General features: G+C 41.9%; 1 protein-coding gene across 2 annotated transcripts in view; it reads right to left on the bottom strand.

The window, feature by feature from the left end:
• The window catches only part of LOC133004892 (cadherin-4-like), a 222,935-nt gene that overhangs the window by 120,818 nt on the left and 86,834 nt on the right, over nucleotides 1–15,283 (bottom strand). The window contains exon 3 of one of the 2 annotated variants that reach the window (XM_061074447.1): nucleotides 1,152–1,175. The exons of the other annotated variant lie outside the window; for it this stretch is intronic. Coding sequence (XP_060930430.1) covers nucleotides 1,152–1,175 — 24 coding nt within the window. The remainder of the gene's footprint in view (nucleotides 1–1,151; nucleotides 1,176–15,283) is intronic. 2 annotated transcript variants of the gene reach the window in all.

Genomic DNA, 15,283 nt, shown 5'->3' with positions numbered 1-15,283 from the left:
GTTAAGAATGACACAAAGATGCAGAAGCATATAGTCAAGTGCCCAAAGTTTCCTCAGGGCTCAAATCAGCCTATGACAAAACAAAATGTTTATTTTTATGTCTGTATATGACAAGTTAAATACGGTTAGTATAAATTACCCACAACTTCACCAGTTAATTCCCGTTTATTCCCATGGAAAGTTTCCAACTTTGAATATTCCCGGAATTTTGCAACCCCACAAGCGGCTTCAACGAATTCAAAGTCGTGTGAAAGGGGGGAAATGTCGCTGTGTTCCCAGAGAGACACACTCCTGCTGTTTAGGGTTTTTTCCGAAATATAAATGTTGTGCATTTTAAACCACATCTACATGAAGATGAAAATAGTTTCACCTGCTGTCTGTTCTGCTCTGGTGAAAAGCTCGAGCAAAACAAAAAACCCAACTTCTCACGATGCACAGCAGGGAATCAAAGAAAGTTCCAACAAAATCAGCGGGGGAGTTCTCCTGAGCGATCGTGTGCTTCTTCTTCCTCGTCTTCGCAATCACCGAGCGTGACACGCCCCTCTGCCATTACTGTATCTCCACCACGGAGAGCGGGTGGGGGGGGGGCTGGGAGGCGCTCGGTGCACACACCTGCAGGCTGTCGCTCAGAACTACGCCCCTGGAGCTGTTCAGACACTTTGGCCCCATCAACTTACAAAACAGCCTACAGGTACTTCCCTAAAACCTTCCCCCCCAAAACACAAACACACACACACGAGTTCCTTCTCTCCCGGAAGACCCACTATGCAAAGCAATCACCTCCCCTCCAAACCCTCACATTAACATACACATGCAACTGTGGAAGAGTCTAAACAGAGAGTCGTGATTACTCTGAACACAAGACGTACAGAAATCAACGCATAAGCACAGACTGTCTGTCATCGTGGGTTAGCAGGATAATTGAGTCTGGGGTGTCAGTGGGTGTGAGTGATTGACTCCGTAATCAAACAGATTGTTTTGTTACGGAAAAACAGTGAGGGACTCGATTTCAAATCAACATCAACACCACCGCGGCGTGTTATTCATCTCATTAGCGGAAAAGCTGAGAAGGCGCAGGAGACGCACTCCTACACGGCGCCCGTGTGAAAACACGAGAGGATCCACAGGTGACTGATTGAGTGCTGTCTTACCTTTTTGCGACGATACCGCGGCATCTGTAGATAAAAGAGAGAGGAGACACAGAGGAGCGTGTTAGAGGAGTTGACAGCACACACACATAAAACGCGGGAGATGACAGCCGTGGAAGTGATTTGCTGGGAGGGAAACAAGCCACCCAGGAGGATAAACAGACAGGGCGGGGGTTGTACTTCACCAGGGGGGGTCTCTCATCTCAGACCTGCGGAGAATATTCCCTTTACCACCCTCACACTTAGTCATACCTCAGTGATCAGGCAGTAGGTGTACTTAGCGAGACCCGCAAACGAACACAGACGCTTTTCTCCAATCCACCGAGCGAGAGAAAGAGAGAGAGAGAGAGAGAGAGAGAGACAGCGGGTGAGAGAGAACAGAAAGAGGAATCTGAGCCAACACATCGGAGAGCGGCTTCAAGGAGAAAGATGAGAGTCTCCAGACCTTTGGAAACCTCTCTCACAATTTACCTGGAGTGAGCTTTCTAATAAGTCAAAGTAATGCCACTGAGGTGCAGCAAGACAGAGCAAATCAAATCCTTTTAGTATGCATTCTGGGTTCTTGTACTCAGAGCCCAGTGGAGACACTCCGGGCCCAGGAGGCGTAAATCAAAAAACAGCCCGCTCGGGGGGGAAGAAAGGACTGCAACACTTTTTTTCATTCAACAGAGCATTTATTTAAAAAACTAAAAAACAAAACCCAAACCGAATGATGTGTTATGCTGTAATCTTGCTTTATTGTTTTACCAGGACACTATTCCTAAGCTCCCAAGGTTTCACTTTTATTTAATAAACTTGTCAAACTTGCCGTGATAAAACAATAAATAAATAAATAACAAAGGGAGATAAAAGTCCTTTTGTCTCTTTTTTATTACTTTGTACTTTCAGCAAAGCCTTTAGAGAATGTCTCCGCTGGCCATGTGCCCAAAAAGCCCAAATGGCCACAGACATGGGAAGGGAATAATTGAATCCAGATGGATTTGTGGTCTACTGGGCTGAGGAAGTGATAATCCAAAACTCTGCCTAATTGCCAGAGTAAAGATGGCGTCCATTGTGGGGGTGGCATCGGTGTTTATCAAGGCAGTGTGGCGTGGGATTGGACTGAGCATTAGGGCTTTACTCACTTTTGTTTTGCGAGGTGTTACAGTGGATTTGAGCAAACATTGGCCCCTCTGGTTATTACATGGTCTGATTGTCTGCTATGCGACTGTCCATAAGCTCTGCATGTCTGCTCTAATCTGAGAGGAGGCTTCAAATAATTAGTTAGTGAAGCACTCGCACGGCCCAGCGCAGTCAACCTTATCAGGAAAAAGAAAAACCTTGGTCCATTTCCATTTCACCCAAAAGGCTTAAAGCCTCTCACCACTGTTAAAGCCCTCAGGGTGGCTGCATAGCCGATAAAATATTATCCAACATGTCCCAACCACTGCCCCGGCACTTCTTCTTTTTGTCATTTGTTATATTAAAAAAGGCTAGAGTGTGTCAAATGGAAATGTTCTGCCAAGCGCTTGTAGTACAAGCAGGCTACATGCACTTGTCTTAAACTGGTGACGGCCAATTCTACAGGAGGACAGGATGAGTTCCAAAAGCTTATGAAACCTTTTTTTGGCAAAGACAAAGAAAGATTTATAATACCTACGTATTTTTTTCCAATACAAAATTTCTCCACAATGCCATGGAGGGGTGGGTGAAGTGTTTGAATCCACAAAACACTTTAGGAGTTTCAGGGGTAAACAGCAATGAAGCCAAATCCAAAACTTAATTTTTGGATGAACTTTCTCTTTAAAACGTCGTTATAACTTGAGTAAATGAGAAGACAAAACTTTCTGGAACAAACTCTGCAATGCGGAAGTAAAAGCTCGAGACAGCACAATTTAAGTGTGATTTAATTCTAATATAATAAGGCATAATTAGAATTATGAATTAATTAACTGGGCCTGTGAACAGCTACCTGCAGTAAACAGCAGGGTGCTACACTGTGTGTCACTTCCTGCACTCTGGTATAATACATTAGGGTTGGGGAGAAATTTAAAAAATAAAATGTAATAACATGGTCTCTATTAGCACTATTTTGAATATGATAAATAATGAACACGCACCAGCTTGGAGATAATGACTAATCAGATGTAAGCACTTCTTCCCTCTGTAGAACTTGCCGGGTGCTTATTGGTGTCGGCACATATAAATAACTTTAGGGAGGTAAAGAAAACCACCATCATTGATTATTGCATTTTCTCACCCGCTATCGTTGGCTCGCGTGGATTTGGAGACTAATTTGCGGTGAATGTGTGAGTGGTGTTTTGATGTGAAACGGCCCATATGTCAATACAGGTTCCCCCCTGGTGCAGAGCGAGTCTCGTCAAGTTAAGCCGGGCCAACAGCACGGCCAAGAACATGAAACACTACTTTCTGAAGAAGTGAACGTCCCAAAAGGTTTTTCTCTACTGAGGCTGAAAGAAAGAAGTGGAGGAGAAGAGCAACGGAAATGAAGAGTGGCACTGAGACAATTTATTATTAATTTAAGAAAACATCTATATAAGACTGTTTAACAGCACAGCAGCCAAGAAGCAGGCCCAGACCAAAACACAGGAATTATATATGTGTATAGGGTGTCATAAAACCTAATCACATATATTTGATCAGTCATTACTTATAAAAAATACATCTATTAGATCTTTTTTTTTGATTAGATCCACACACTCAGTCATTAACCAGAGAAGGAGTAAAAGCTTCCAACTTGGAATTGAATGACAGAATGACAGCCTGCAATTACTGTAATCAGACTAAAACTGGAGTTTCAGTGCTTGAACCAGCGAATGTTCCAAGTTAAGACCAACACGCACGTAAAATGAGTTTATATCAAAACTCCGGATCTAAGAGGGATCACACATAAAAGAAGGGATCACTAAAGACGCCTGCACACAATGGGACGTTACTACAAACTCTCTCATCCTGTGATGTGGGATGTTTGACTGAGAGATAATGGGGCTCAACACGACCCATGTGGCAAACGTCAACTGGAAATCAGCATCACCGAGACAGGTACCTGATCAAATAAGCACGGTTTCCTGTTCCAAACAAAGAGCCGAGCTTCAGTCGCTGTGGAGTCTGTTTTTAGCACCTTTGCTAAGTTGTGAGGACGTGTCGTGTAATTTGGGGTTTTCAGACGTCAGGAGAGTTTGCTCCTCCGCCGCTTTCCTGTTGCGGCTCCTGCGGTTGCCATGGACACATTAAGTGGCGAGCTAGAAAGCTTGAACAACCGCAGAGGCAGCAACCATTGTCTTTCTTGCTTTGCCACATCACTCTGCCTCAGACGCAGGAAAGTTCACTCGAGAAACACAGGAGGAAGCAGCGGTAACCGCAGAGACGTTGCAGGAGCAATTACAGCTGTTACATAAGCATCTAATTTCACTCTGATTGTTCAAAACTATGCAATCGTCTTCTGGGCTGAAGTCTGCGTGCAGCAGATAGAGAGGCCCAGTGGTGTATTTGCATGTGCATGGATTCACACTCAATGTGGTGGTGACCTGTCGATTGTGTACCCTGCCTCTTCCAATGCAATATCAACCGCGATTGGCTCCAGCCCCTCATTACCCCCGAGTGATGAGCGGTAAACATGATGGATGGATTTCAGACTCGCTCACTCAACAAGAATGAAAGACAAATGATTCTCTATCAAGCTGAGGTTGCATTTTGTAAAGTTTGATGCAGTGACAGAAGTTGTCAAACACCAGGTCGCACGGACGACTGTCGGTTTCCATCCGTCAGCACCTTTTTGGTAGTTTGTCACGTGTGAGCATCAAATGATATAGAAAGCTTTTTTCTCTCTCTCTCTCTCTTTCTCTCTCTCTCTCTGTGAGCAACGAGCTGGTTCTGTTCACCCTCACTGTGGAAATGAAAGATCGGAACACCTGCACCAGACTAGATTGGAGCCACAAACACGCTGTGATGGATTTAACTTTAATGACGACAGTGAGAACTATCAGCAGGGATGAGAGTCAAGCGTCAAGAATAGTATCTCAGCTGAAGGTGCAAATTTCTTACATACTTCCCTCTACTTCCTCAACTCTTAATCAACCTTGTTAACTGTCATAACATATCGCTGTAAAGCAGTTATTTCTAAGGGGAAGCTTGTATCGTTAAAACTCTTGGTTAGAGAGTCTCTAATTTGAAATAAGGAAAAGACACTTCCATTGTCTGACCTTTAGTCCATTAAGCTACTAATTGTTATCAACCAGGCCCATGTAGGTGAGATTGTACTTACATGCTGTGTTCATGTCAGGGTTAAATCCCCCCCCCCCATTCCTTTACAAACACTATACATTCCCGGCCTTATTGAATTAGACTGCTATTGGAAACATGTCGCCTATTGACCCCTTAAAGTTAAGGCCTTACTGCAGCTCGCTCTGGGAATAGTTTTAATTACAGAGAGAAATTGGGTTCGATTTTCATCCCCATTGTTAAAAGTGAGGAATCCCTACATCTCTAATCCTCGCTTTAAGAAAAAAGGCAAACTACACCACTGGAAAGTGTGCCAGCATAAATATACCTTGTTCCTGCGTGAGTGGAGGAATCTGCATGTGAGCCGTGTACTGCACTGTACCGGGTGCAGTTAAGTGTGCAGACTGCAGTGCTATCTACAGATGATTTACCCCTATTGATATATATCATCACTGCAATGTAATTAGGATAAATTTCAACTCTGTAGCTGGTCGTCTCTTAATCACACTCACTGCTGGACAGTGACAGGCCAACAGTTAAAGTTCAGGATTAAAGACGCCACTAAGTGATGGATGGTGACACCAGTCAGTTGTGACCACTGACGCAGATGTTAATGATTCTCCCAAGACTATGTAATGGTCCAGCTCATCCATGAATCATACACGATTAATACTGAATTTACATCTCCTGGTTAAAGTGGCTATATATATAACTTGCTGTTGCTGCATCTGCAACGATGGCATAAAGAGCTGTTGTCTTACAAATCGAGTCCTTTTAATCTCTTACTTCAGAACAATAGGGAGTGTTGCTAAGTGAATCGTGTTGGAGTTAAAGCTGATAGATGTTGAAGATCAGTTACTTTTTCTTTAAGAACTGCAACAAAGAAGAGAAAGACGTCGTCCGTGTTAGTTTCTGGAACTCAATTAAAAAATGCCAGCGAATCTGTCAGAAAGTGATGCTACCAAGCTCTTGCGGTCTACATCGCCTGAACGCGTGGTTCACATTTTTGGGGGGGTGCACGTCAGGGTACAGCAAGAATCTGGTTTCATGGGGATTATGTTTTGGTCATTTTGGTTTAAGGAGAATTACATCCACCCTCAACCCCCTCAAGTTCAGCATCAAACTTTAGTACTTCACTAATAAAGAACCATCTCCAGTGGTGAAAAGAAAACCCGATGTTAGCTGTTGTTGTGTTTCTACTTCTATCTTTTCTAGCTAGCTGTGAGCTTGCGAGTCTGCCGTGAGGAAGTAGCGCTGCACAGAGGATGCATCATAAACTTGTCTTGTAAACAGAAAGATAACTTAAGACGTTTGCAAACAACCTTCACCAGCTTCCGTAAGAAAACCACGTTTGCCGGCAGAGAAAAATTAAGATGTTTTTTTCTCCAATGTCTGTCCATGTAGTAAATTCCTCGCATATCTGTTGTGCTACTAGTGGAAAGAGGATGTGCAGTCTATTATAATAACCGTTTGCAATTTACAATCACCAGTTACTGTGAAGCCTACGATACTCTCATCCATAAATTCACTGTACAAGCACCGACTGGAGTGTAACACGTTAACACACCATGATTCATACTAAAGTTCCATAAGAACATGCGTGTGCCGATTTAGGAGAAGAAAACAAGACCGACCGCAATCCAGGGTTTTAATTAGCCGTGTGCAGAGTATAGTGAACGCTCATCTGCTCTGTGCAGCGCAGGGAGAGCGGGGAGTGCTGCCTTCGTGCTCATTATGTACTAATGAGTTGTCTATTAATGAAAATGGAAAGCATTTATTTTGCGAGCACAAAGGGTTCAGCCGGATTAATTACTGCACTACAGCAACAAAATGAAAACAGAAAGTGCGGCATCACTCTTGTGTGGCACGGTACCCATTAACCAACTGTTACCGAGGCCTGGCCAACGGTGCCGCACGGTGCAGGGACTGTTTGCATGGACCATTTAAGAGTCATTGTGAGCCGTACTTTCAAGAGCTCCTATACGTGTGAGGCATGCATTATTAATCGCACATGAATCAATGCGTGTCGATATAAAATGTATTTTCACTGCAACACAACATTTCTACAGTAGGTGCATGTCTTTTTTTGTTTTCACTGTAAAGACCATTGTGTGCGATAGTCTTTAAAACATAACTGACTTGAAAATATAGAGTATTTTGATATAAAACACGCCCAAAAGGTATAAGGGGAAGGTGGGGATGAAGAAATGTGAAAACTGTGGCTCATGTGCTCAGAATGGAGGAAATTATGACACAGGACCAGAGGGAGGGCACGAGTGTGGCCGAGAAGAGCTGTGAATTAATATAGCAGCAACAGTGGGATCCCCAGCGATGATAATATAATTTTGTCATGCAGCATTTCCTTTCAAATGGTGATCAGAACCATTCTAATAGGCCGCTAACAGCTTGATTTCCCATTGGGCTCTCCGTGGAGAGGTCAGGGGAACGGGGAGCGTGTGGGCTCTGGCAGCCTCAGCAGATGGTTCTTGATCAGATATTAGAGGCTGGGCAGCGAGGTCGTCTGGCCACGAGCGCTCTGTCCCGCCGGGGGGGGGGAACAACCCTCCGTCAGAACCTCCGGCCCGAGCTCTGCTTCCAGCGCCAGACGAATGGCTCTGCGTCCCGGCCAGACAGCAGGGACATTGGAGCGGTGACAGACTGCTGTCCTTAAGCCTTGTGACAATCTGGGCAAAGGAAACTCAGAAACATGCCGTCTGCTGTCATTTATTGTCCTCCAGGAATTGATTTCACCATATTTGGGCTGTGCGTGATTTGATGACAAATGGTTACGCAACTCCTGCCGTTTGTCTGTTTCCTTTTATAAAAACAATGACAGCGACAACCAGAAATCCTACTGAGCTGGATTTGGAACAACTGTCCCTCTCCTCCCATCGCTCACTATCCCTGTTGTAGCAATGTCTGCAGGAAAGATAAATCCTAACACAACAGGAATCAGAGATTTAAAACATCAATAGGGTTTTTTTTGTTATTGGGAAGATCATGTATTTCTTATTAAAATTTAAAACGAATCTGAGAATGTCAGTGTGAAAGCAACTCTCGGGAAAAAGACAACAAGTATGATAAGATAAATCCTACTTAGATAATTCTCCATCATCTATTGGCATCCCTCGCTTCTTTTCCTTCATCCCGCCTCATTTGTCAGTCGCTCCCTCCTCCATCGACCAAGTGGGGTGAATAAACACGCCGACCTGAGCTTTATTTATCCTTTCCCCCTGCGACAGTGGCAGTTTAAAATGGCAGGGCTTTGGATATGACCTTCAGTTAGAGTGGCTCTCCATCAGTCATCACTGCCACCCACAGATCAGACAGTGGATGAGAAGCCGCAGCGCCCACCGTCCTCCTTCCCGTCTCTTCTCCTTTTTCTAAACTCCCCCACAGCTGAGATTTTTCATCCCCAAATTTCATTTTATTCTTGCCCTTTTCCTACCCACGACCTTTCTTTATTTGGTGAATATTTAACTCAATATGTAACTTAACATCCAGGGTAAGTGCTGAATACTTAAGAGGAAATATAAAGGGTGCATACAATACCCTTAAATGCAAACAATATAAAAGTAGTGGGATGATATTCCCTGAAATAAATTAAATAGGACTGTGATCTTATTTTACTCTCGAGAGTGTTCATTATAAGTGAGCATCAGCGGCATAAATCTCTCATTGTCCAAAGCTTTAAACGGCTACACGCCCTTAGCTAGGCTGTGACATCCTCCATCACCTCTTTGAATCATTTACAACTTCTGCTTCAAGACTTGGTGAGATACAGATGAGAGGTTGTGCCGTTCTGAGGGAAAAATTCCCAGCATGTTCTTTTCGGATGCTTCCCTTTAACTTGTCTGAACAGATTTGTCGTATTGCCCACGGAAGAGCTGCCTGTTGCACGACAAAGTTAACAGATATCTTTGCTTTGAGAATTCTCTGACTGTGTGTAGCCAGACCACTCTTCTGATGTGGATTCAGTTGTTGGCTCCTGATCCACAATCAGCCTTTCTACTAACACAGTGCCCAAGGAAATTACAGAACTACACAACTTTCAAAAAATGTCCAATTCTGTAAGACAATGGTTACAGAATACTCTAATATGTCATCATCTTGGATACTCATTTTAATGCTAAACTAATTCCCTTCTTTGTCTGCTTTTGTCAGATTTGTACTAACTTTTTCAACATTTTTTAAAAATATGTAAATTATCTGTTTTTTTTTGTTTGTTCTCTTTTTAAAATCAACCTGCAGATGCAATTTAGTCCAAGAGACTAACTCTGGTACATTCGCATGAACCATTATGCTCATATAAATATGTGCACTGTCCATTTAAAAAAAAAGTTACTTCAAGCTCACATTGAATTGTTTTTTCAAATCTGCCACGTATGAAAAGACCTTATGATTTGGACATGACAACTTTTGACCAGAGAGGGAGAATAAAAGAGGAGGCAGAGGGGATGGAGAATGAGAAGCACAGGAGACGATTACAAGAAGATAAAGAAACACTTCATCTAAGGGACCTACGAGACGTCCTCACTTGTCCCTTTCTACCAAAACGACTAATCCAACGTCTGATTATGTTGCGCTACATAATACTAAGTTATTTTACTTCACGATTTGCAATTTCGCATCCTCTTTATGTCTTTGAATCAGCCATGATGAGTGGCTAAGCCTCTGCTAGTCTGATTATAGTATTCAGAAAGACACAATACTTAAAAGTGCTCACTTTGCATAATGTCGGTACAAAGCCCCTTATGCTAATACTCCTGACTCAGCTCTGCTGCCTAAACCCTCGTCCAGTTCACAGTTTTAACAGATCTCCATCAGAGATATTGTTTGTGTGAAAAACAGTGATGAAGAGTATCCACTCTACTTAATAACACATACTTTGCAGGTGAAAATCTCTCAAAGAACTGCTTAGTTTACTGAGAGAAATAAAATATTGATGCCTTTTATAATCAGCAGAAACACACAAAGAAAAAACTCACACACCAAACACTAACTTGACAACATCATAATAATGACCGCAGCGACAAATACATGTGAAATCAAATACACTGATAAATGAAAGACACAAGTAAATGTAGTTTTCTTCTTTATATGATCTGCTGTTTAAAGTAAATTAATCATTCACACACTTTTTAATCTCAATTGTTTTTCTGTCAATTGAAGGAGAAGAGAGGAAGCTCTGCACTTTGGTGTTTCTCCTCCGTTTTACACTTGCTGTCCACAACCCTATCTATTAAATCAAAGTGAAAAAATGCTCATTAAATATATTTTAAGAGAGAAGAAAATCTACAAGAATAGATTCTGTTAGGTACACGAACCAACAGTAAACATATCCTACACTGGCAGAATGAAAAGGGAGACAGAGGTGAAGTACATTCTCAAACCGACCTTTAGATTTAACAGCTGTGATATATTATTGTGTCAGAATCTTGTTATCTACAATTAAGGAGCTTAAATTGGAATAAATTATATCACACAACAATATCCTATATGCAATAAAGACTAAGCAAGTTTATTCGTATAGCAATGAGGCAATTGAAAGTGCTTCACATACAATACAAAAGGCCTAACTAGGATTTGCAGCTGACCTGCAGTTCTCCGGGAGCTTGTTCCACACAATAGAAAACTGAACGCTGATTCTCCATGTTTAGGTTTGACTCTGGGGAAAGACAGAAGACCTGTTCCAGAAGACCTGAGGGTCTGGACAGTTCATAACGAAGTATAACATATTATAATTTCCATTATCAGAGCAAGTGGGAGCTATGGAATTAGTTCCATTCCTTATTAACTGTGTATTGCTTACAATGTTTTTTTTTTAAATATATATACACACACCCACACATTTTCATATCAACTGTTCTTATTTTGAAACTCTGTGCACTTCTCTATAAAATACCTTAATAGTAGAGACGTGGTTTTAGCAGGAAACAAATAATCACAGAGGCCTCAGGCTCCACTGTGCATCTCCATCCTGTTCATTTCGAGTACACTTAAGGACTTTTGTGTAATTTGAATATTACTACTATCCTGTTCTTGTTAATGTTAATAAATAAGAGAAAAGCTTAAAAACTACATGTTAGTGAGAGCGTATAGGTCAATGCTTTTAGTCGGACTTTCAGAACGTGGACATAATTTTACATTTCCAGGAAAGGTCTTTGTGGATGTAATTAAATAGAGTAAATACACAGTTGAATAAAACAGACAAGGAAATAAATAAACAGCAGAATGCGTCATGGCCAATTTTGCAGTAATGCACGGTTTCTTTCAGGCAAGAATCTAAATCTAAAATAACTTTTGAAAACTTTGTTCCTTTTACTCATTTGGCTCTAGCACTAAGTTCTAGTACATCACATTGTAAACATTTGCTTTAACCAACTTGTTCTCACTGCATAATTCAAGTATGCCCCTTTGTATAAAATGTTAATGAAATACAAATCAGAAACATAAATGGTGGCTACTACTTAACTATTCACAATGTGTTACCCGTACAATTAACAAATTTGAGTGTTAAATATTGAATAATTCCAATACAATCCTATTAATGCAAATTTATTTAAATCCAACACAGAGTTTCCTGTTAAAAACGCTGTTGGTCTTTACACTCAAGGTCGAGTGAAAAAGAAAAATATATTTTAAAATTGATATTGCCAATAACAGCAGGTGAGGCCAATCGTGTGAAACAGCACAAACCTACCAGGGACATGTGTGTAAGACTGAGTCGTGCTTCTAGGAGCAGCAGATAGTTCACATGCAGCTGATGACACTCAGCAGATTACAAACCTCCACCAAAGCACCACAGTAACGTCAATCAAGCTGCACCGAATTGCTCATACTCATAGACATCAGTGCCATAAATTTGCCTTCGTGCATTATTTCATAGGAAATAGCTGAAAATGTGATAAACAAAGTGATGAGACATTCCCATGTCTTGGTTCCATCCCTCCACCAGAGTTAACTACAAACCAAGGGACAGGGGTGAAAACATAATCTCCTCAGTGGTCAAGTCAGTTCAAGTCAACATTAAACTTGACCGTTTTTCTTTTAGTTTGTCTAGTACATCACATAACAAATTAATTCTAAATTAAAAAAAAGTAAAGTCCCAATATTGTTCCAAAAGTGAAACCATGGAGACATCAATTGACTTCTCATGAGTTCTGTGTTGAATAGAGCAGCCTTCTACATAAAGCTCTTTTAATAGGGTTAACTACCCAATGAATCCTCAAACTGTTGTGTGAGAGATTTTTATTTTCGCAAAGTATTTTTTGATACATTTCTAGACGAGCAGTCAACAAGAGTCTGAGGCTCAGAGGAACTGTCTAGACCCGCTTCCTTTCAAATCCAAAAATATCAGATAATAACTCACCAACTGTGCAAAGACCGGCAAGAAATCTCCACTCTTTGCCGAATCTGCAAACACAACCAACTTAGCATTGAGACAGGCTTTCTATGAAGCACTTGTGGATGCCGATAGCGCAACATGAAAAACAGCCACACACAGCAGCCTCGGGGCCGGCGAAGAGAGCTACAGCGGCTGCTTTAGCTGAATGTCTAATTCAGACCTGCGGACAGCTTCTAAAGCTGGAGGAGGGTTCGATGGCAGCAGGGAGACGCTCCGCACTCTGAGTGCTGCAGCCTGGACTGTTAAAGCCAGATTTAGTCTTATCTGCCAAGTTGTACCAGTGGTGCTGTCGTAGAAGCTTCCAGTGGAGGAATTTATTCATAGAGCGTTCAGAGCATATAGGATTTAACATGATGATTGGCCACATCACCACTGCAACATGAGACCGGCGTAACGTGCATTGTGAATTCCTGCAGTGCGTTTGTGTTTATTTTTTTTATTTACTGTGTGAGATGCTGTTGAGCGACTGAGGGAGAGTTTGCAGTGGACATGTAAATGGAGGAGTTCTGTATTTAAATATAACTTTTAGAGTCTTGATGACCAATCTTAGCGCTTTGCAGTACAGTTTTTGCATTTACCCAATTACACAGTAAGTCTCCTTCAGTGTACCCAGTTTTATTTCTATCGGTTATAGGTTGGTGGTTTTAATCTTGGACTCCTCCATTCCGGATGACGAAGTGTCCTTGGGCAAGACACTGAACCCCAAATGACCCTTCATCGCTGTGGCAACAGTGTGTGAGTGATGTGTGATAGAGAAAGTGCTGCATTCATGATCTGTATGAATGGGTGTGTACTGGTGTAAAGCCAAATAAAACACGATTGTACTCCATTCCTCACTTTGTGGTCGAGTTTGATGAAAATAAAACGGAAATGGAAATTCACCACTAAGTGTCACTAAATTCTAAACAATGAACCTTTACAAAAATATTAAATATTTCTTCCCTCAACTTACTGTGTCTTAACTTTTCTATCACAAGCAACCCTTCTTTTATCAGCAGAAAACACACGTAGGACACATGCAGTTCAAACTGCATGATCACAGTACCTCCTGTGGCATAATTGTATTTTTTGCAGATGAATTTCCCATCTGACGGTACCTCCAGCCGCCTTTGCACGACCCTAATGCAGAAGAACAAATCCATCTTGAGACCTGGAGCTCACCGGAGGCCCATCATCGTATCAGGGAAGCCTTAAATCGCCCAGTGTGTGAAAAAGGATGGTTAGTCAGTTGGAAAGAGACACAGCTCAGGAATAAAAGACCAAGTGAATGAATCTCGGTGAAGCCAAACTACTGCGATTTGTGATCTTAGAAAACTGGTGGAACACCCGATGGGTTGTTTTGGCTCTGGCAATCAAAAACGTCTCTCTGTTATTCTCTCCATCCATCCTCACTTCAGAGCCAAACTACTGTGTAAATGCTGGAGAGGGAAAAAACATCCTACCACCTCTGTTCACTAATAACTGATCTGTTCTCCCTGCTGTTCTCTGGAGGGAGAACTGTGGCTCTCCCATGGTGACAACGGAATGAGTGAGAAGGATTAGCCTGAGATGGTGGGATGGCGAACAGCTATAAAGCACCTTTAGTACAATAAAAAGACAGGAAGTTAAGAAAACTAACATATATTCACCTGCCGGAATGAAGAGTAAGATGAATACAGAGTTGTAGAGTAAGTGGGATAAAGGAGAGACTCAGTCAGCCAAGTCAGCAGCCTATGTCTCGCTGTCACACCCAACACGCACCACTGCCAATCACACACACACACACGCAGGTTTCTGCAGCAAAGCTTTGCATTGACTGTCGTTCATTGCAGTTTTACCAAAACCTTATCCAGGTTCCCTTAATCCCTTAACCAGGACCTCAGAAATTAAATTTAGCCACAGTAGGACTGGGCTTTGGTCCCATGACGAGCTGTGTTGAGATATCTATGTTTTGTTCTCTATCTTATGAATATATTTTACTATATTTTACCTACATTTATACCCCGTGAATCAATATTAGCTGTATAGTCTATAGAACTAACAATATTACAACTGTTTGTTTCATCTGGAGTAATGTATAACTTCTGGACTCAGGCACAGGGTCAAACACAGAGCGTAACCATTTGAGTGTTAAACTGACTGCTAATGAAACCATGGATTCTCAGGAAGGAGAGAGGACTAAAACAATGAACCATTTCATGAATTATTATGGGAAAAACATATGAAATCCTCCTCTAAGGTCTAATCTGCTTGGTCTCTCCACTGTAAAAAACTCCCTTCTTGATAGAGACACCTGGTGGAGTAAACATTCTCTCACAATGATGTGCTTGCAAAAAACTGCACTTTGAGAGACAGTCTACATCTGGCCAATTGCTGCGTGCCCACAACAAAAGAACCGCCTCTGTGTTGCACTCTGTGTCTTTTACAAATACTGTGGACTTGGAAAAGTGGGGGCTTCTTCTCGACATGATCCAGTGACCTGGTGACGTGTCCTGGAGAACTCCAGAGACTCTCTGTAAGTATGGTT

Source organism: Limanda limanda, chromosome 7, assembly GCF_963576545.1.
Source record: "Limanda limanda chromosome 7, fLimLim1.1, whole genome shotgun sequence".
Classification (NCBI taxonomy): domain Eukaryota; kingdom Metazoa; phylum Chordata; class Actinopteri; order Pleuronectiformes; family Pleuronectidae; genus Limanda; species Limanda limanda.
The sequence above is the reverse complement of the archived record's forward strand: the minus strand, read 5'-3'. Positions and strand labels throughout refer to the sequence as shown.